This window comes from Pristiophorus japonicus, chromosome 6 (genome assembly GCF_044704955.1).
Source record: "Pristiophorus japonicus isolate sPriJap1 chromosome 6, sPriJap1.hap1, whole genome shotgun sequence".
In the NCBI taxonomy this organism is placed as follows: Eukaryota; Metazoa; Chordata; class Chondrichthyes; family Pristiophoridae; genus Pristiophorus; species Pristiophorus japonicus.
Window position 1 is genome coordinate 182,333,987 of NC_091982.1, and position 20,987 is coordinate 182,354,973.

General features: G+C 43.8%; 1 protein-coding gene across 3 annotated transcripts in view; it reads left to right on the forward strand.

Moving 5' to 3' along the window:
* The first annotated feature begins 9,756 nt into the window (after window positions 1-9,756).
* The window catches only part of LOC139265901 (arf-GAP with coiled-coil, ANK repeat and PH domain-containing protein 2-like), a 174,191-nt gene continuing 162,960 nt past the window's right edge, over window positions 9,757-20,987 (forward strand). For all 3 annotated transcript variants that reach the window (XR_011593649.1, XM_070883467.1, XM_070883468.1), the window contains exon 1: window positions 9,757-9,969. Coding sequence is in view for 2 of the 3 variants with exons in the window: in XM_070883467.1 (XP_070739568.1) it covers window positions 9,917-9,969 (53 nt within the window). In the remaining variant the exon portion in view is untranslated. The remainder of the gene's footprint in view (window positions 9,970-20,987) is intronic.

Consider the following 20,987-nt stretch of genomic DNA (forward strand, 5'->3'; position numbering starts at 1 on the left):
CCAACGGATTTTGGTCAGTGCCTCTGGCACCGGATGTTCAACAGTGGTTTGCTATCACGGTCCAAGGACAACAGTATACTTGGACCCGGTTACCGCAGGGTTTCCACAACAGCCCTACGGTATTCCACATGGCTTTACAAAGCCATTTGCGAGAATTACCTCCCCTGTCATCCACAGTCATCCAATATGTAGACGATATCCTGCTAGCTTCAAACACGGAAGACCAGCATGAACAAGATTTACGAGCTTTGCTGGACCACCTTTGGCTGAAAGGACATAAAGCCAGCATTGACAAAGCACAAATATCCCAAGAAGAGGTTGTATACCTGGAACAAAAGATTTCACAAGGAAAGAGAGAACTTACCCAGGATAGAACTGCAACCATTCAGGCTACTACAAACCCACCACTATTCAGGAACTAAGGTCTTTTTTGGGATTGTGTAACTTTAACAGAAATTGGATTGACTCCTTCACACAGCTTGCTCAGCCATTGAATGATATTTTAAAGGGGAAATGTGCCTCTAAAGAAGCCATCACACTCACTAAGGAACAGCAAGAGGCCTTCCTGAGTTTGAAAAAGGCTTTGTATTCGGCACCGGCTCTGGGAATCCCCGACAGTGGTAAGCCATTTACCCTGTTTGTTCATGAGAAAGAAGGATACATGACAGCTATACTGACACAAGAACATGGGGATCGGCAAAGACCTATTGGCTATTATTCGGCAAAACTGGATGCGGTAGCCCTTGGATGGGGAAGTTGCCTAAGGGCCATGGAAGCTACATGTCGAGCGGTAATGATCACTGCGGGTCTAGTCCTCGACCAAAAGCTGATTGTCAAGTGTCCCCACACCGTACATGCTTTGCTGTCTATGAATAGAACGTCTCAGGTGACGGCAGCTAGATGGACCCGCTGGACAGCAGTTTTGGAAGCTTCTAATCTCCATATCGTCCGGGCCAGCCCGGTTAATCCCACAACTATGCTCCCGATGTCAGAATCGAGGGAGCAAGAGGGGGGAGAATGTGAAGAGCTTGACTGCGTGGAGATTTTAAAAGAAACAGAAGAAGCAGCCTTAGCAGCAGAGGAGCCTCTGCACAACCCAGACCTCATCCTGTTTACAGATAGTTCCTCCTTTGTTGACAATGGTACCAGAAAAGCAGGATGGGCAGTTGCAACCTTCTATGAGGTAGTGGCAAAAGGATGTTTACCCTCAGGAACGTCAGCACAACAGGCCGAGTTACGGGCCCTGTCAGAAGCATGTCGAATAGCAGAAGGACAGACAACTAATGTCTACACAGATTTGCGTTATGCTTTTGGAGTTGCTCCCGACTTTGGTCTGTTATGGCATAAAAGAGGATTCCTCACTGCTGCTGGTACACCTATCCGAAATGGAAAAGAAGTCCGAGACTTACTGGAGGCCATACAATTACCTCAGGAAGTGTCCATCCTGAAGTGTAAGGCCCATACCAAGGAAAATACCACCGAAGCTCAGGGAAATGCCCTAGCCGACCAGGCAGCTAAAGATGCCACCTCACAGGGCGTTCCTCCAGAAGAACCAACACAGATGTGCAGATTGAAAGCACTCAGGACTCTGACACAAGACCTTCAAACAATGCAAGGCGAGTGCTCCCGAGAGGAAAAATGGACATGGATTGAGGCAGGAATTAAGCTATGTGAAGATGGTGTCTGGAGACAAAGAATTACCGACAAGTCAGTCGCGCCACAAGCGCTTATGCCTTTTTTAGCCCAACAGATCCACTCGTGGGGACACTTGGCCTCACAACAGATGACGGCACGGTTCCAGAAAAGCTGGTGGGGTCGGGGATTTAAAAAACATGCCCGCTGTGTGGTCTGCCAGAAAAATAATTCTGGACCCATCATGGTAATGCCCCAACTGAGGCCCCCTGCCCCTGTCGGACCATTCCACCATCTGCAGGTTGATTATATATCTCTTCCTTCATGCCAAGGATACACTAACATTCTTGTCATGGTCGACAAGATTCTCTAGATGGGTAGAAGCTGTCCCAACTAAAAGAGCCACAGCCAATCATACTGCAAAGGTCTTGTGTAAGGATTACATTCCCCGATGGGGAGTCTCGAGTAGCATTGACTCAGATCAGGGAACACACTTCACAGGTGCTGTCTGCCAAGAAGTCTGTAGGTGAACATTACATGAGATTTACACTGTTCTTATCATCCACAATCATCAGGACAAGTTGAACGAATGAATCAAACTCTGAAACAACGGCTTGCCAAATATCACCAAGAAGGAACACCATGGCCCCAGGCACTACCAATAGTGCTATATAGCATTAGGGCAACCCCGAACAGAACTACAGGTCTAAGCCCATTTGAAATTATAACAGGAAGACCCATGTCGCTGCCAGGAACTATCGATTTACGGAAAGCTGATGTTCACTTAATGAGTGACACTTTGTTATCATACTGTCAGAACTTAACCAATGCTATTAGTTCTGTTTCCCGACAGGTTTCGGCAGCTTGGGGTAATCCACCCGAAGGAGGACACGACATCATCCCGGGAGTCTGGGTGTATGTGAAAAAGTTGCATAAAGAACCTTTGGGTGCCAAGTGGGAGGGACCTTATCAAGTGTTATTGACCACCCAGGCAGCTGTTAAAGTCCAAGGAAAGAAAGCCTGGATCCACGCTTCACACGCTAAACGAGCACCCGTAACTGAAGCTGAAATCTAATAAGGACAATTACTTTTTGCGAAAATGTATAAATTTACTGTATTATTGATTGTAAGTATTCTAGGCATAGGCCTACTTCTTACTAGCCGACCCTCTGCACCAAAGGGAAATAGTAGGGTAGCAAGGGAATTACACGTAAATACCTTTTTATATATGTCATACATTTATGCCAAACAAGGTAACATTGCTAGTTGTTGGGTGTGTGTGCATATTCCTATTCAATCAAAGGGAGGGATTCCCTTGAGGCCAGTTCCCTTGAATATCTCGGAAATGGCTGAGTGGATAATTAATCAAAACAAAACAGGCAATGCGTTTCAGGATACGGAAAACTGGGCACGTAAATGGAAGTCAGCAGGTTACAATCTGACTACCTTTGAAGGGGGATACCAACCGTGCTACAATAATTCCAAACGGCCCCCATTTTTTGTTATCACTAATACAACGGGAATAGGAAGACCGGGGGAATCGGTCTGCCTGATTAGAAACATCAAAGGAGGCCAAAATATGGGGTATAGTAACAGCTCCCGGAATTATAATCTAATCAAGCCACGGAACCGTCCAAACTGGGCCGATGTGGGAATTTTTAACGTAACGGGGATTCTGAATAAAACAGATGGAAAAGCCTGGACAGGCCGGGCCCGGAGTGTTGCTGACAAAGAAACAGCTAACATTCATTGCCTATAATGGCACCTATTGGGTGTGTGGCCACAAGGCCTACCCTTGGCTGCCCCAGAATTGGACGGGATCCTGCTATTTAGCCTACATTGTGTCTTATATGTATCATATAAAGTCACTGTCGGAACATTTACACCATCCTAAGAGAGCTATCACAAGAACAGAGAGGTACTTTGCCATTCTGATCCCCAGGTATGGCATCCGTTGTGGAACGGGTAGCCAATGATACCTCAGAGGCCCTAGTTAAAATCAATGCAGAAATGGTAGCAATCCACACAGTAGCCCTACAGAATAGACTGGCCCTTGATTACATCCTGGCTGAAAAGGGAGGTACTTGCACTCTACTCAGAACTGAATGTTGCACATATATCCCAGATAGCTCCGAAGAAATTACCCACTTAGTGGAGCATATCCAAAAGAAGGTCGAAAAACTTAAGCAACCCCCATCATTCACTTTGTGGAGTGGAGCCACTGAATGGCTAGGTTCAATAGGAACTTCATTGGTGGAAGGTTTAATTCTATTTGTTGTAATTGTTTTACTTTTATATTGTTTGTTTATGTTGATTAAATGTTGTTGCGACCAGGCGGCTGTAGCTGCTGTCCCGCATGTGAGACACCTTGCAGGCCCCAGCAGACCGTCTGTACGTGGCACAGGGGTATGTTATGCTTAAGGGATGGTTGTTTACTGGTTGAATTAAGATATTGATTTGGATTAAATTGGAATAAGGTTAATTAACCTACTAAAACCAGACTTCCATTGTGGCCACGATGGAACTCGGGTTGGTGTAAATTTGTGTGGAAGCTACTAGTCCGGATATGTGGCGAAACACATCAACAAATTTTAGAAGGAAACTCTATTAACATGTATGAAATTATTTTGTAGAATGTTTAACCAGTGATACCTGATGTTTTATGATTCAGTTTGTGAAAGAATCAAAGGGGGGATTGATAGAGAATTCAAACAGGCTGCATTTAGACATGCTGTGAAAATTCACAGACACCAAGTCAGAGATGCTACGTGAGTGGGAGCATGTTGCATTAAGTCATCAATCAACTTGACATTTTAGGACCTTTAGGTAGCGAGCCAATTAAAAGGTTAAAAGACTATTCATTGAGCCAATAAGGTCAAAGAAGGCAAGTTCTTTTCTGTAAATTGATCCAGGTATAAGTACAGCCATTTTGACCATGTGGTCTCAGAAGGACAAAGACCTGGCTTAAAACCAAGAGCTTGTTGCTGTCTGCCAAAATAAAGTGACATTAAAACTACAATCGGAGTTCGTATTTCATTGGAAATTAAGAGATCTAACATGTGGTGAGGATTTCTGCCTCTACCACCCTTTCAGGCAGTGAGTTCCAGACCCCCACCACCCTTGGTGAGAGTTTTCCCCTCAAATCCCCTCTAAACCTCCTCCCAATTACTTTAAATCTATGCCCCTGGTTGTTGACCCATCTGCTAAGAGAAATCAGTCCTTTCTATCCACTCTATCTAGGCCCTTCAATTTTATACACCTCAATAAGATCTCCCCTCAGCCTCCACTGATCCAAAGAAAACAACCCCAGCCTAAACAATCTTTCCTCATTGTCCAGTCCAGGCAACATGCTCATAAATCTCCTCTGTACCCTCTTTAATGCAATCACATCTTTCCTGTAATGTGGTGACCAGAACTGCATGCAGTACTCTAGCTGTGGCCTAACTAGTGTTTATTCAGTTCAAGCATAACTTCCCTGCTCTTGTATTCTATGCCTCGGCTAATAAAGGCATGTATTCCGTATGCCTTTTTAACCACCTTATCTACCTGGCTTGCTACCTTCAGGGCTCTGTGGACCTGCATTCCAAGGTCCCTTTGTTCCTCTACACTTCTTGGTGTCCTACCATTTAATGTGTATTGCTTTGCCTTGTTCGACCTCCCCAAATGCATTACCTCACACTTCTCTGGATTGAATTCCATTTGCCTCTGTTCTGCCCACCTGACCAGTTCATTGATATCCTCCTGCAGTCTATAGGTTTCTTCTTCATTATCAACCACACAGCCAATTTTTGTATCATCTGCAGACTTCTTAGTCATACCCCCTACATTCAAGTCTAAGTCATTGATATATACCACAAAAGCAAGAGCCCTGCGGAACCCCACTGGAAACAGCCATCCAGTCACAAAAAATACCCATCAGCCATTATCCTTTGCTTCCTGCTGCTGTGCCAATTTTGGATCCAACTTGCCACTTTGCCTTGGATCCCATGGGTTTTTACTTTCATGACCAGTCTGTCATGTGAGACCTTATCAAAAGCCTTGCTAAAATCCATATACACTACATCAAATGCACTACTCTCATCGATTCTCCTTGTTGCCTCCTCAAAAAATTCAATCAAGTTAGTCAGGCATGATCTTCCCTTAACAAATCCATGCTGACTGCCCTTGATTAATCCGTATCTTTCTAAATGAAGATTTATCCTGTCCTCAGAATTTTTCCCAATAATTTAACCACCAACGAAGTTAGGCTGACTGGCCTGCACTCCCTAGGCACCAGCAGGAGCTGCTGCTGCCCAGGGAGTACAGCATCTCGCTACAAGCCCAGCTCAGGACCGTGGCAAGAGGCTTTGTTACACTCGGGGCTGCTCTGCACACCTCCCAATGTTGCTCTGGGCTGCTAACTCTAATCTGCAGATCTCCTCCTCCTTCTGTGTCAGAGAGCAGGGTATGAGGCAGTTGCTTCTGACGACTTCAGAAACCACATATGGTCCAAACTGTGACACACCCTCCATTCTCCACTCTCCCCCCCTCCCTTCCCAATTCATTTCAATTCATTCATTTCAACCCGGGCCACTACCAGGCATCCGAAGACGAAATTTCAGGCTGCCAGGAATTCATCCCCACCTCCAAATTTGAATCTCATTCCATCTCTCTCAATTCCCTTGGAGTGAGTTGAGAAACCCCAGTGGTGTCACTGTCCTAACAGATGCTCAACGAGTTCCAACCACTTCTGCCAGTATTTTTACTTTTAAATGAGACCCAACCTCTACCACAGAAAGGAATTCTCTACCACAGAAAGTTGGAGAAAAAGCAGGAAAGGGGTACTGAGGTGAATGATTAGCCATGATCTTATTGAATGGTGGTGCAGACTCGAAGGGCCGAATGGCCTACTCCTGCACCTATTTTCTATGTTTCTACTTGGTCTACCCCTTTCTCCCTTTTTAAACAAAGATACAACATTACCAGTCCTCTGTCACCAAATCTCTAGCCAGAGAGGATTTGAAAATGATGGTCAAGCCTCTGCTATTTCCTCTTTTGTTTCTCTTAACAGCTTGGGATACATTTCATCCGAGCCTGGGGATTTCTCCACTTCCAAAGCTGCTAAACCCCTTAATACTTCCTCTCTCACTATGTTTATTTCATCTAATATTTCACACTCCTCCTCCCTGATTGCAATAGAAACATAGAAACATAGAAAATAGGTGCAGGAGTAGGCCATTCGGCCCTTCTAGCCTGCACCGCCATTCAATGAGTTCATGGCTGAACATTCAACTTCAGTACCCCATTCCTGCTTTCTCGCCATACCCCTTGATCCCCCTAGTAGTAAGGACCTCATCTAACTCCTTTTTGAATATATTTAGTGAATTGGCCTCAACAACTTTCTGTGGTAGAGAATTCCACAGGTTCACCACTCTCTGGGTGAAGAAGTTCCTCCGCATCTCGGTCCTAAATGGCTTACCCCTTATCCTTAGACTGTGACCTCTGGTTCTGGACTTCCCCAACATTGGGAACATTCTTCCTGCATCTAACCTGTCTAACCCCGTCAGAATTTTAAATGTTTCTATGAGGTCCCCTCTCATTCTTCTGAACTCCAGTGAATACAAGCCCAGTTGATCCAGTCTTTCTTGATAGGTCAGTCCTGCCATCCCGGGAATCAGTCTGGTGAACCTTCGCTGCACTCCCTCAATAGCAAGAATGTCCTTCCTCAGATTAGGAGACCAAAACTGAACACAATATTCCAGGTGAGGCCTCACTAAGGCTCTGTACAATTGCAGTAAGACCTCCCTGCTCCTATACTCAAATCCCCTAGCTATGAAGGCCAACATACCATTTGCCTTCTTCACCGCCTGCTGTATCTGCATGCCAACTTTCAATGACTGATGTACCATGACGCCCAGGTCTCGTTGCAGCTCCCCTTTTCCTAATCTGCCGCCATTCAGATAATATTCTGCCTTCGTGTTTTTGCCACCAAAGTGGATAAGCTCACATTTATCCACATTAAACTGCATCTGCCATGCATTTGCCCATTCACCTAACCTGTCCAAGTCACCCTGCAGCCTCTTAGCGTCCTCCTCACAGCTCACACCGCCATCCAGCTTAGTGTCATCTGCAAACTTGGAGATATTACACTCAATTCCTTCATCTAAATCATGAATATATATTGTAAATAGCTGGGGCCCCAGCACTGAGCCCTGCGGCACCCCACTAGTCACTGCCTACCATTCTGAAAAGGACCCGTTTATCCTAATTCTCTGCTTCCTGTCTGCCAACCAGTTCTCTACCTACGTCAGTACATTACCCCCAATAACATGTGCTTTAATTTTGCACACCAATCTCTTTTGTGGGACCTTGTCAAAAGCCTTTTGAAAGTCCAAATACACCACATCCACTGGTTCTCTCTTGTCCACTCTACCTGTTACATCCTCAAAAAATTCCAGAAGATTTGTCAAGCATGATTTCCCTTTCATAAATCCATGCTGACTTGGACCGATTCCGTCACTGCTTTCCAAATGCGCTGCTATTTCATCTTTAATAATTGATTCCAACATTTTCCCCACTACTGATGTCAGGCTAACCGGTCTATAATTACCCGTTTTCTCTCTTCCTCCTTTCTTAAAAAGTGGTGTTACATTAGCTACCCTCCAGTCCATAGGAACTGATCCAGAGTCGATAGACTGTTGGAAAATGATCACCAATGCATCCACTATTTCTAGGGCCACTTCCTTAAGTACTCTGAGATGCAGACTATCAGGTCCCGGGGATTTATTGGCCTTCAATCCTATCAATTTCGCTAACACAATTTCCCGCCTAATAAGGATTTCCTTCAGTTCCTCCTTCTCACTAAACTCATTAATCTGTACAGCTGGGTAAAGGGAGCAACTGCAACAAGCAACCTTAAATCTATTTGCTATGTTTGGTTTTTGTGGATGCCACTGCAATTAAACTTTTTTCCATATTTAAGCAAATATTTCAGTATGGGCAAGTCTCTCACTTTGCACTTTAAAGTGTCCAGAAATTTCCTGGACAGAAGACGGCAAACCTATTTGAAGTGCTGTGTAAAGGCATTTCAGGCACATTATGACCATAATCATTCACGTTCCTAACTTAATTTCAATTCTGTCTCTTTCTGGAAGATTGTTGCACAAATAGAACGTACACTGGGAAAGTGAATGATTGGATCGTTTTTACCTAATAATTCACAAATGACTAAAGCGAAAAGTAAAAAGCTCGCTCAGTTTACGTGCCCTTGTTATGTTCCTGTGCATCAAATTGTCCTAAAACAAAAAAAATAAAGTGCAACTTGTAAATATAGAAATAAAGACTTATATAGCGTCTTTCACGACCACTGGGCGTCTCAAAGCACAGTACAGCCAATGAAGTATTTTTGGAGTGCTGTCACTTGTAATGGAAACGCGGCAGCCAATTTGCGCAGCAATGTGATAATTACCAGATAATTTGTTTTTTTTAAATGTTGATTGAGGGATAAATATTGGCCAGGACACCCGGGGTAACTCCCCTGCTCTTCTTCGAAACAGTGCCATGTGTTATTTTACGTCCACTTGAGAGAGCAGAATGGACCTCGGTTTAACGTATCAAAGAAACTCTGACAATGTAAAGATGTTGAAAGTGATATATATATATATAGAAACAGATCCAGCTTACGCAATGTTCCAGCAGATGGCGATACCGTCATCTGTTACTGAATTTTGCTCTGATATCATGATTCTCTGTCACTTCTCCCAAGTTACAGGATCATTTTTGTCAATGTTAAATCATCTGCACGAAGTAACATTTTCCCTTCCGATTATTTTGTTTTGGTGTAGATTTGGTTGGGGAGAGATGGGTGTTTCCTCTTGACGGATAAATCCCCGCCGTTTGACTTTATTTCGAAATGTCAATCCTTTATATACAAAAAAACCAAACCCGAATTAAACCAGGACTCCGGTTGGCCTCCCGCGCTCTCTTCCCCCACCGCTGGACCGAGGGGTCCCGTGCAACCGAACTTCGGATTGGTATAAGACCCGCCTCCCGCCAGCCCATTGGTCCCCCCCGGCGCGAGGAGCGGCGCTGAATGGTCAAGCGGACTGTCAATCACAGGGCCCCAGAGGTGGGGGTTCAGTTGCCAAGGGGGGGGAACGGACGGGCGGGGCTGGAGATGGCGAAGTGTCGGTAGCGGAGGAGCCTCGGAGCGTGTGATAGCCGTGCCTGAAACACGCGCACTGTATCACCGAGGCGGGGCGGCGACAAGGCAAGGGCAAGGGGTCCAGTCCGGGAGAGACGCATCATGAAGCTGACGGTGGATTTCGAGGAGTGTTTGAAGGACTCCCCGCGCTTCAGGTAGGCCGTTGTCCCGGGGAGTGCGTTTCTAGGGTTCGGGGAATGATCCTCGGTCTCTCCGGGCAGGAGTCTCCAGCCGCCCGGCGGCACCCTGCTTTCCATCCTCCTGTCAGACCGATTGTGTGTGTGTGTGTGTGTGTGTGTTTTTATGGAGCTGGATTGGAGGATACATGGCTTTATTCTTCCTTTGTGTTCAGGTTATTTATTATATTTTATCCATCAGCTCCAACTTCAATTTCAGTAAACTGCAAAATAAGTCACCGTTGGCCAGAAATAATCTGCTAAACTGTTTTTGCAGACAGATTTAAAAAAAAAGTTAGCTCTCAATTTTTTCCCCATTTCGAGTTTTTTTTTGCCGAGTTTAGCGTAACAGTGTTTGTAGTGTAAATGTCACTCTGTCCCATCGTCTGTCCGTTTGAAGGATGGTTCTCCTACAAATCGTATTAACCTTGATCTGAATTTTTATGTTAAACCGCTCTAATCTGGGATGAATATCAGTCAGTACACGTGTCTTTTTAAGACATTAATTGTGAGGAGTTTCAAATGGCAGAAATTATTGTAGGGTTACTGTGAAGTTTTGAAAGTAGTGACCAGTACTATTAGTATCATTGGCATGGGTATTACGTTCCATTTTAAGATTATGTCTTTATGGGAATAATTTTTTTGAATTTACAGTGGAAATATAAAACCATATAATAAATCGAAACACAGAAATCCAGTGGTGATCTTTAAGTGTTAAGCAGTGAATGTAAAACACTTATAGTTTTATTTAATGCTCCTGTAGATACATTTAAGTCTCGACGTTCAGTATGAAGGTCATATTGCTCATGTGATGCGTTTCTGTTCAGATATGCACTTTGCCTGTTTTTTCACATCTGGGTACATGACGCTCGACTCTGACTTAAACAAAAAATCAATGGGAGTTTTCTGTGAATTTGACTACTCATGAAAAGTGAGGAAAGGAACACTTGCATTTATCATAGTTCTGAGCCTTTCACAGTGAACATATTTTGAAGTTGTTTCAACACTGAAACACGCCATTGGATGTAACCAATCTGTGTCGGCATTTATTCTTCACACAGGCAAATGGTTCCTATCCTATTCCCACATCCCTACAATCACTTCCTTCATTCACATATCCAGTCTAATTTTAAATGTTAAGTTGTTTTGTAGACAAATTTGGCAGCCACTTTTGCACAGCAAGATCTCAAAAAAGCAATACGATGGATGAGCAGTTAATCTATTTTTGGCAGTGTTGATTGAGGGTAATTATTGACCAGAACATTGGGAGTAACACATTGAATTGTTAGCCTAGATTTTGTATTCAACTTCTGGAATGGCATTTGAACCTAATAATCTTCTGACTCTGAATGTCAGCCTCGCTCAGCTGGTAGCATACCTTTTTAAAATTATAGTGTTAGCATCAAGCACTTCCAGGCAGTTGTGCACTGCTCAGATGCCTTAAAACCAACCTCTGGAAAATGCTGGAATTCCCTGGTGGCAGTATACATTTTGCCATGTCTGACACCAGCCATCCTTATGGTATTACAATGAGATGGTCTGTCTGGCACCAAACTATGGGCAGTTTTCTGCTGTATGGCTATGTGCACTAGGAGCTGCAGATGTGCAAATGTTCAGTTTAGGTTTTATTTACACTCTGGTCTTGGAGATGGAAGGGCACTGTTAACTTTGAGTTGTCGCGTGTACACCCCTTGCCCCAGAACTCTGTGATTTCTTGAATTTTAGACAGTTTTCACATTTGAAGCATAAGCACATAAACCAACAGCTTGAAGTGTTATTGCTGGGGAATATGTCATCAAAAGATTTCAGATGCCATTGCTCACTGTCATCTGAACCCCATGATGGATTAGTGCTTTTAATAGTCTATTTGTTAGATTCTGTTTTTTTTTAAAAAATATGCTGTGTGTTTTGGAAATAGTCAGTTTCTTGCAATGAAGAAAAATGAAGTATATGAAAATAATTTGTTTGAAATTAGTTATAATAAAGTATGATTGGCATGTAAAAAAGTAGCTAAGAAATATCATTTCTGTTTTACTTTAAAGACAATGGAGAAAATTAATTCCTTATTTTGACAGTTTGAGTTAGCACAAAATTTATGAATGAGGAACTAAGATAATGAGGATATATCCTGTTTGGTAGTGAAATGGGAGTAAAGTTACATCAGTCATTGAAAGTTGGCATGCAGATACAGCAGGCGGTGAAGAAGGCAAATGGTATGTTGGCCTTCATAGCTAGGGGATTTGAGTATAGGAGCAGGAAGGTCTTACTGCAAGTGACTGTGACTTGATGAGTTGCAAGCAACAACATTGAGCAAGTTATGGGGAGTGTCACTTGTTGAGATATTTCAAATTTAATTACTGGTTGGAATATTTTTCTAATTATTTTAGCATAGCATCATCAGTGAAAAGTACTCTGCGGTTATAGAGTAACATAAGTAAGATATCTTTTAAACTGGTCACTATCAAAATACGTGTAATAGTTCTATTGCTACTTGCTAACCATGAACCACATGAGGCGATTAAATATGTAATGATTTCCAGAATGAATCATCAAATAACATGAGAAGATTTTTATGTCATGATGGGCAATGATCTATTCCATTTGTAAACACTTGGAATAGGTTTTCAATTGGGGGGGGGGGAACAGACATCAATATCTTTGTTTTATTTTATATTGTCACTTCTTCTTTCATGTATCATTGGGTGTATTTTTATTTATTATGTCCGAATGTAGTTCGGCTTAAACAAGAAAAACTTTCAAGATCTCAACCTCCCTTTTTCCCATGGAACACCACATATTAAAAGCAATGAAGTGAAATAATTTTGTCTAGTTTTAGTGCTGTTGTTTCCTCCTGTTTATAACAGTCTCAAAAACTGAAGCAAGGAAAGCAAAACAGTGAGGGATGTGACATTTTGCTAAATCAGTCCGAGCTCCTTTTAGATAAATGTCTTGAGACATGGTGGCACAGTGGCATTAAACTCTGCACTGATGTCAACATCATCTGCTAGGGAATTGCAGATGTTTTTTCAAGATTGTTTCAAAATATTTGTTTGGACCCTTGCATAAACACTGATTTTTATGAATCCTGCAATCCAGAATGCCTTTTCGTTTTAAGAACACAACATAAGAAATAGGAACAGGAGTAGGCGACCTGGCCCCTCGAGCCTGCCCGCCATTTAATAAGATCATAGATGATCTGATCATGGACTCGGCTCCACTGACCTGCCCGCTCCCCATAACCCTTTATTCCCTTATAGCTCAAATCTGTCTTATCTCCACCTTAAATATATTCAATGATCCAACCTCCACAGCTCTCTGATGCATGTTATCACCTTATTGGAGTTGTCCAGAACCCGTTATGTTAATAAATATGCCACATTATGTAAATTATCATGGATGTGATGTGTATAATTTATCACCATATTGTAGTACATGGCATTCTTTTTTACCTTGTTGTGATGCTCTTTATATTTACTTGATTGGAAGATATGTGTGTTTTCATATTAATATTTCTTGCATACCACAATAAATACTTGGCTGCTGCTTTTGTGAAATTCCCAACTTTAATTTTTGTGTAAGAAAATCCAAACGGTTTAATTCAAGCATTGGAGCAATTCACACATTGCATATTTGTTTGTGATGTGTTAGTTCTCTGAAAGTACGATATTGTGTGAATTACCATTTAACAATCCTAATTTAGTGCTGAATGAATTAGCATAGATGCAAATATTGTTGAGTTACAATTCGAAGGTCACTGCTATTATAAGAATAAAATTAATAATTAGCTGTTAGCAAAAAAAATTATAAAATGTCTAAGGCTGTCAAATTTCCTTAAAGATGCTATGCAGCTTGAAGTAGTATTTGTGAGAGTTTGATGCACCCTTAGAATTATTAAAATGAAAATTAGAAGCAAAGGAACTTGTATGTTGACACAAGAGACCATAAAACAGTAATTTTATGTTTAAACTATGACTCTAGAAATTGGCTTAACATTGCTATTAAATATCAATAAAATAGTCTGACTTGATTTTTATTATGCGCTTAGCTTCAGCCATGAGGATAAGAAATAGGAGTAGACAATTTGACCTCTTGAGCCTGCTCCGACATTTAGTAAGATATTAGTCGATCTGATCATGGACTCAGCTCCACTTCCCTGCCCGCTCCCCATAACTGCAGAGGAATCTCCCTGCTATCAGCCACTGGGAAAGTCGTCGCTCGAGTCCTCCTCAACCGTCGTCTTCCCGTGGCCGAGGAGCTCCTCCTGGAGTCACATTGCGGATTTCGTCCCCTATGTGGCACAACGGATATGATTTTTGCAATGCGACAGCAACAGGAAACATGCAGGGAACAGCACCAGCCCTTATACATGGCCTTCTTTGACCTTACAAAGGTCTTTGACACTGTCAACCGTTTCGGAGGCCCCCAAAGTTCGTCACCATCCTCCGCCTGCTCCACGACGCCATGCAGGCCGTGATCCTTACCAACGAATCCATCACAGACCCAATCCACGTCCAGACCGGGGTCAAACAGGGCTGCGTCATCACCCCAACCCTCTTCTCAATATTTCTCGCCGCCATGCTCCACCTCACAGTCAACAAGCTCCCCACTGGAGTGGAACTAAACTACAGAACCAGTGGGAACCTGTTCGACCTGTGCCGTCTCCAGGCCAGATCGAAGACCACCCCAACCTCTGTCATCGAGCTACAGTACGCGGACAACGCCTCCGTCTGCGCACATAGAGAGACTGCACTCCAGGACATAGTTGACGTATTTACTGAGGCGTACGAAAGCATGGGCCTTACGCTAAACATCCATAAGACAAGATCCTCCACCAGCCTGTCCTTACCGCACAGCACTGCTCCCCAGTCATCAAGATCCATGGCGCGGCCTTGGACATCGTGGACCACTTCCCGTATCTCGGGAGCCACGAGACTCCCAAAGCAAGTGCTCTACTCGGAGCTCCCTCACAACAAACGAGCCAAAGGTGGGCAGCGGAAATGATATAAGGACACCCTCAAAGCCTCCCTGATAAAGTGCGACATCCCCACTGACACCTGGGGGTCCCTGGCCCAAGACCGCCCTAAGTGGAGGAAGTGCATCTGGGAGGGCACTGAGCACCTCTAGTCTCAAAGCCGAGAGCATGCAGAAATCAAGCGCAGACAGCAGAAAGAGCGTGCGGCAAACTAGTCTCACCCACCCCTTCCCTCAATGACTCTCTGTCCCACCTGTGACAGAGTCTGTGGCTCTCGTATTGGACTGTTCAGCCACCAAAGAACTCACTTCAGGAGTGGAAGCAAGTCTTCCTCGATTCTGATGGACTGCCGATGATGATGATGATTCCCTTATCGCTCAAATCTGTAATATCTCCGGCTTTTAAATGTATTCAGTGACCCAGCCTCCACAGCTCTTTGGGGCAGATAATTCCACAGATTTACGACCCTCAGAAGAAATTCCTCCTCATCTCAGTTTTAAATGGGTGGCCAAAGGACACTAGTGAAACAGATGCGTAGTTTAATGGTCACCATTACTGATACAAGCTTTTTTTCCCAAATTTATTTGATTAACTGAATTTAAATTTCCCATCTGCCATGGTTGAATTTGAACTCTTGTTTCTGCATCATTAGTCCAGGCTTCTGGATTACTAGTGCAGTAACATAACCACTATGCTACCGTACCCCTGCTACTCGAGATGCAACACCTGTCCTTTTACCTCCTCCCTTCCCACTATCCAGGGCCCCAAATACTCCTTCCAGGTGAAACAACGATTTACTTGTACTTTCAATTTAGTATACTGTATTTGCTGCTCTGGTGGTCTCTACATTGGGGAGACCAAGCATAGATTGGGTGACCACTTTGCTGAACACCTCCGTTCAGTCCGTAAGTGTGACCCGAACCTTCCGGTCACGTGTCACTTTAATTCTCCACTCCACTCCACTCCACTCCCACTCTGATATCTCCGTCCTTGGACTCCTCCACTATTCCAATGAAGCTCAACAGAACCTCATCTTTCGTTTAGGCACTTTACAGCCTTCTGGACTCAACATCAAGTTCAATAATTTCAGAGCGTAACCTCCGGCCATCTTTGGCCCCCTTTCCTGTCCTTTTTCCCCCCCCCCCCCCCCCCCTCCCATCTTATGTTTTTTTTCTCTTTGTCTATAATGGCAGCTGGTCATTACTACACCATTCACACCCTATCCAGATTAACCTTTTTCTAACTTCTATCATTGCCGTTTCAATTCGGCTATCATCTCTTTTGTGTCTCTAATCTCTCCTGCCTTCCAACCTATCAAAGACCTTTCCTTTTGTTCTTTCTTCCCCGCCCCCTTTCAGTGCTTAAGAATATGCTCTTTTCAAACATTTGGCAGTTCTCTCCACAGATGCTGCCTGACCCGCTGAGATTTCCAGCATTCTCTGTTTTTTTTCAGATTCCCGCATCCGCAATATTTTGCTTTTGTATTGGAGTTTATAATAAGCATTCAGCTTACTTTTCATTAATTCTAGTTTTCTCAGACATTTGCTGCCATCTACATAAATCATAGGATAAAGCTAGAATGTACTGCACTCTTATAGATCTTGTTTCGCTAAGTTAGATTAGTTTGGATTTTCTCTGAACACTGCAGTAACATAATAACTGATAGACCTAAGTATGAGAAGTTCAACAATAAAATGTAACTTTTAAATTCAACTTGGGATTGTAGGTTTGGATCATATTTTCTTGTTTGGCACTATTGGTTCTTTGGATCACAGCCATTGTGGAACTATGTAGCTTCAAAGCACCAGGTTTGGGAATCTTTTTGCGTCACAGTGACAACATTTACTGTTGAAATTTATGGCTCATTGATGCACTTGTGTAAAAGGGGAAATAAAAACTATATTTTCTTCTTGCTGTGCATCTTTTTTCTGTTTGTTGCTGGGAGACAACTTGACTTGGTTCCTGGGATATGTAAAGGATTATTCCCATTTTCCCTTCTCGCTGAGTGAAAGTTCGTTGCCTCCCCCAACAGGATGGGATAGCCAAGATCAGCAACACACAGAAGTTGTAATTATGCCTCATTTCTCTAGCCAAGTACTTTTATCTCCAGTGGTGTAAAATGATTTGATGAAAAGGCCTTATAATAAAAGTATATTAAAAATTAAGAGGCATTCATTGATCATGAACTTTTTTCACCCCCCCCACCCCCAAATGTTTGATCGTCATTTTTATATCTGTCGAACATTGAACTTACTGTCTCAAATGACTAAGAAAATAATTTTATGTAAAGTAATGAATTTTTAGTAGAATCTTCATCGTGCGTTATTAACTAAATCAGTCGATACATCATTGTGATGGCTTTGTTCAGTTAAGTACTTAACATTGTAGCTTCAACATTTGCAACAGCTTTTGGCAGAATATGATGGAAAGTTATAAGTAAGTTATCTGAACAGTTAATAGTTTGGAAAATAATTTTGCCAAACATCTGAGAGTAATTTTACATCTTTATATGCTGGCTGTAGTCACCGGATATCTGTAATGGAATTGCACAATTCTACAGCCTTGTGGTGCTTGATCCATTTTAGACCTGCCAGATGGTCAGCATTATTGCTTTGCATGTTGACAGTTGTACTCCTACTTGTGGCACAAAGCACTACACTTCCAAACTTTCAACTGCCTAGCTTTTGGTCATCCATTCACCATGATGCCAGCTGTTGACCTGATGAACCACACTCACATCCACCTTTGATACACTTGCCCCCAGCAAAATCTTTAATTCCCCTGGTATGATCTCCATCTTCAACTCCCTCAAGTCCAAGGGGTGAAGACTTGAGTCTACCTGGAGCACAACTGGATCAAATCAAGCACCATCGCGCCCCACGCTCCTTTGCCAAAACTGCCCACTACTCCAGGATCATCCTGGGGAGAAATTATAACTCTCAGCTTCTTTTCTCCACTATTAACCATCTCCTTAGACTACTTTCCTCTGCCTCCTCCATCTTCATCTCCAACAAGCGCAGGAAACTCATGGACGACTTTGTCACTAAGATTGAGACCATTTGTTCAGCTGTTTCTGTTGCTCCCCTCCTTCTCCTTACCCACAAAGCCAAATTCCTCAGGCTCCCTCCTGGCCCTGGACCAAGAGCTTTCTCTAGTTTCTTGCTCGATTTCTCTGCGCCCTCTGAGTTAATCCCATCTGTGAGACCATCTCCTTTTCCCTTGACCTTATTCCCACAAAACTGTTAATTGTCCATCATTCCTTCATGACGCCGTACCAGCAGACATTGTAAATGATTTGTCTCCCTTGTATTCAAATCCACCGTCATCACCCTTGTATCAAAAAGCCCACTTTTGACTTTCTCTGTCCTTACAAACTACTGCCCCATCTCCAACCTCCCTTTTCTTTCTGAAAGCCTTGACCATGTTGTCACTTTCCAAATCTGTGCCCATCTTTCTTTCAACTCTATGTTTGAATCTCTCCAATTAGGTTTCTGCACTTGCCATAGCACAGAAGCAACCCTAGCCAAAGTCACAAATGACATCTTCTGTGACTGACCGTGGTACATTACCCCTTGTCTCTCTTGACCTTTTTGCGGCTTTGGTTGTCATCCTTCTCCAACACCCATCTCCATTATCCAGTTTAGTGGGATTGCTATCGCTTGGTTCCATTCTCGCCTAGCCGATTGTAGCTTCAACATGTCCAGAAATGGGATCTCTTCCTCCCCCTGCACTGTTGCCTTCAGTGTATCCAATAATCTATCCTTGGTGGCATCCTCTTCCTCATGTACATGCTGCTTTTATACAAAATCATCCAGGCACAAGTTCAGCTTGCACATGAAGACTGATGATACTCCGCTCTACCCATTACCTCTTGACTACTCCGCTGCCTCTGTGTTGTTAGTCTGGCATCCAGACTTGGATGATTCGCAATTTGCTCTAGCTAAACATTGTGAAGACCAAAGCCATTGGTTTTGTCTCTTTTCTTTCCCCCCCCCCCCCCCACCTCCCCAAAAACTCTATACACTTGAAACCAATTCCAACCCTCTCCCTGGGCATTGCCTCAGGTTGAACCAAATTATTTACAACCTCAGCATCCTATTCGACCCCAAACTGAGCATCAAAACCCTGATTCTCACTAATACAAAGACTGCCTGCATCCATTTCCATAACTTTGCCAGACTCCACCTCTACCTCAGCCCAATGCCACTGATACCCTTAATTATGCTTTTGTTCTCCTGAGTTGACTATTCTAATTTAATAAAAATATCTGTGGGCGTCACTGGCAAGGCCAGCATTTATTGCTCATCTCTCATTGTCCTTGGGAAGGTGGTGGTAAGCCGATGCCTTGAACTGCTGCAGTCCGTGTGGTGAAGGTACTCCCACAGTGCAGTAACGGAGGGAGTTCCAGGAGTTTGACCCAGAGATGATGAAGATATAGTGATATATTTCCAAGTCAGGATGGTGTGTAACTTGAAAGGGAACTTGCAGGTGATGGTGTTCCCATGTACCTGCTGCCTCTGTCCTCTAGGTGGTAGAGGTTGCGGGTTTGGGAGGTGCTGCCGAAGAAGTTGTGGCGAGTTGCTGCAGTGCATCTTGCAGATGGAACACACTGCAGCCATGCTGTGCCGGTGGTGGAGGGAGTGAATGTTTAAGGTGGATGGAGTGCCAATCAAACGGGCTGCTTTGTCCTGGATGTTGTTGAGCTTCTTGCAAGTTGTTGGAGCTGCAATCATCCAGGCAGGTGGAGGTTATTCCATCACACTCCTGACTTGTGCCTTGTAGATGGTGGAAAGGCTTTGGGGAGTCAGTTGGTGAGTCACTTGCCGCAGAATATCCAGCCTCTGACCTGCTTTTGTTACCACAGTATTTATGTGGCTGGTCCAGTTACATTTCCGGTCAATGGTGACCCTGACGACGTTGATGGTGGGGGATTCGGTGATGGTAATGCTGTTGAATGTCGAGGGGTGGTGGTTAGACTCTCGCTTGTTGGAGATGGTCATTGCCTGGCACTTGTGTGGCGCAAATGTTACTTGCCACTTAGCCCAAGCCTGAATGTTGTCCAGGTCTTGCTGCATGCGGGCTTGGATGCTTCATTATCTGCGGAGTTGCGAATGGCACTGAATGCTGTGCGAACATCCCCACCTCTGACCTTTATGATAGAGGGAAGGTCATTGATGAAGCAGCTGAAGATGGTTGGGCCTAGGACACTGCCTGAGGAACTCCTACAGTCATGTCCTGGGGCTGAGATGATTGACCTCCAACAACTACAACCATCTTTGTGCGAGGTATGACTCCAGTCAGTGGAAAGCTTTCCCCCTGATTCCCATTGATTTCAATTTTACTAGGGCTCCTTGATGCCACACTCCTGTCAAATGCTGCCTTGATGTCAAGGGCAGTCACTCACCTCACCTGGAATTCGGCTCTTTTGTCCATGTTTGGACCAAGGCTGCTGTAATGAAGTCTGGAGCCAAGTGATCCTGGTAAAATCCAAACTGTGCATCAGTTAGCAGGTGAGTAAGTGCCGCTTGATAGCACTGTGGATGACTCCTTCCATCACATTACTAATGAATGAGAGTAGGCTGATGGGGTGGTAATTGGTCGGATTGGATTTGTCTTGCTTTTTGTGGACAGGACATATCTGGGCAGTTTTCCACATTGTCGGGTAGATGCCAGTGTTGTAGCTGTATTAGAACAGCTCGGCTAGAGGAGCGGCTAGTTCTGGAGCACAAGTCTTCAATACGACAGCTGGGATGTTGTCATGGCCCATAGCTTTTGCTGTATCCAGTGCGCTCAGCTGTTTCTTGATACCATGTGGAGTGAATCAAATTAACTGAAGACTGGCTTCTGGGATGGTGGGGCCTCTGGAGGAGGCCAATGTGGATCATCTACTTGGCACTTCTGGCTTTAAATGGTTGCAAGAGCTTCAGCCTTGTCTGTGCTCCACCATCATTGAGTATGGGATTATTCTTGGAGCCGCCTCCTCCCGTTAGTTGTTTAATGGTCCTCCACCATTCATGACTGGATG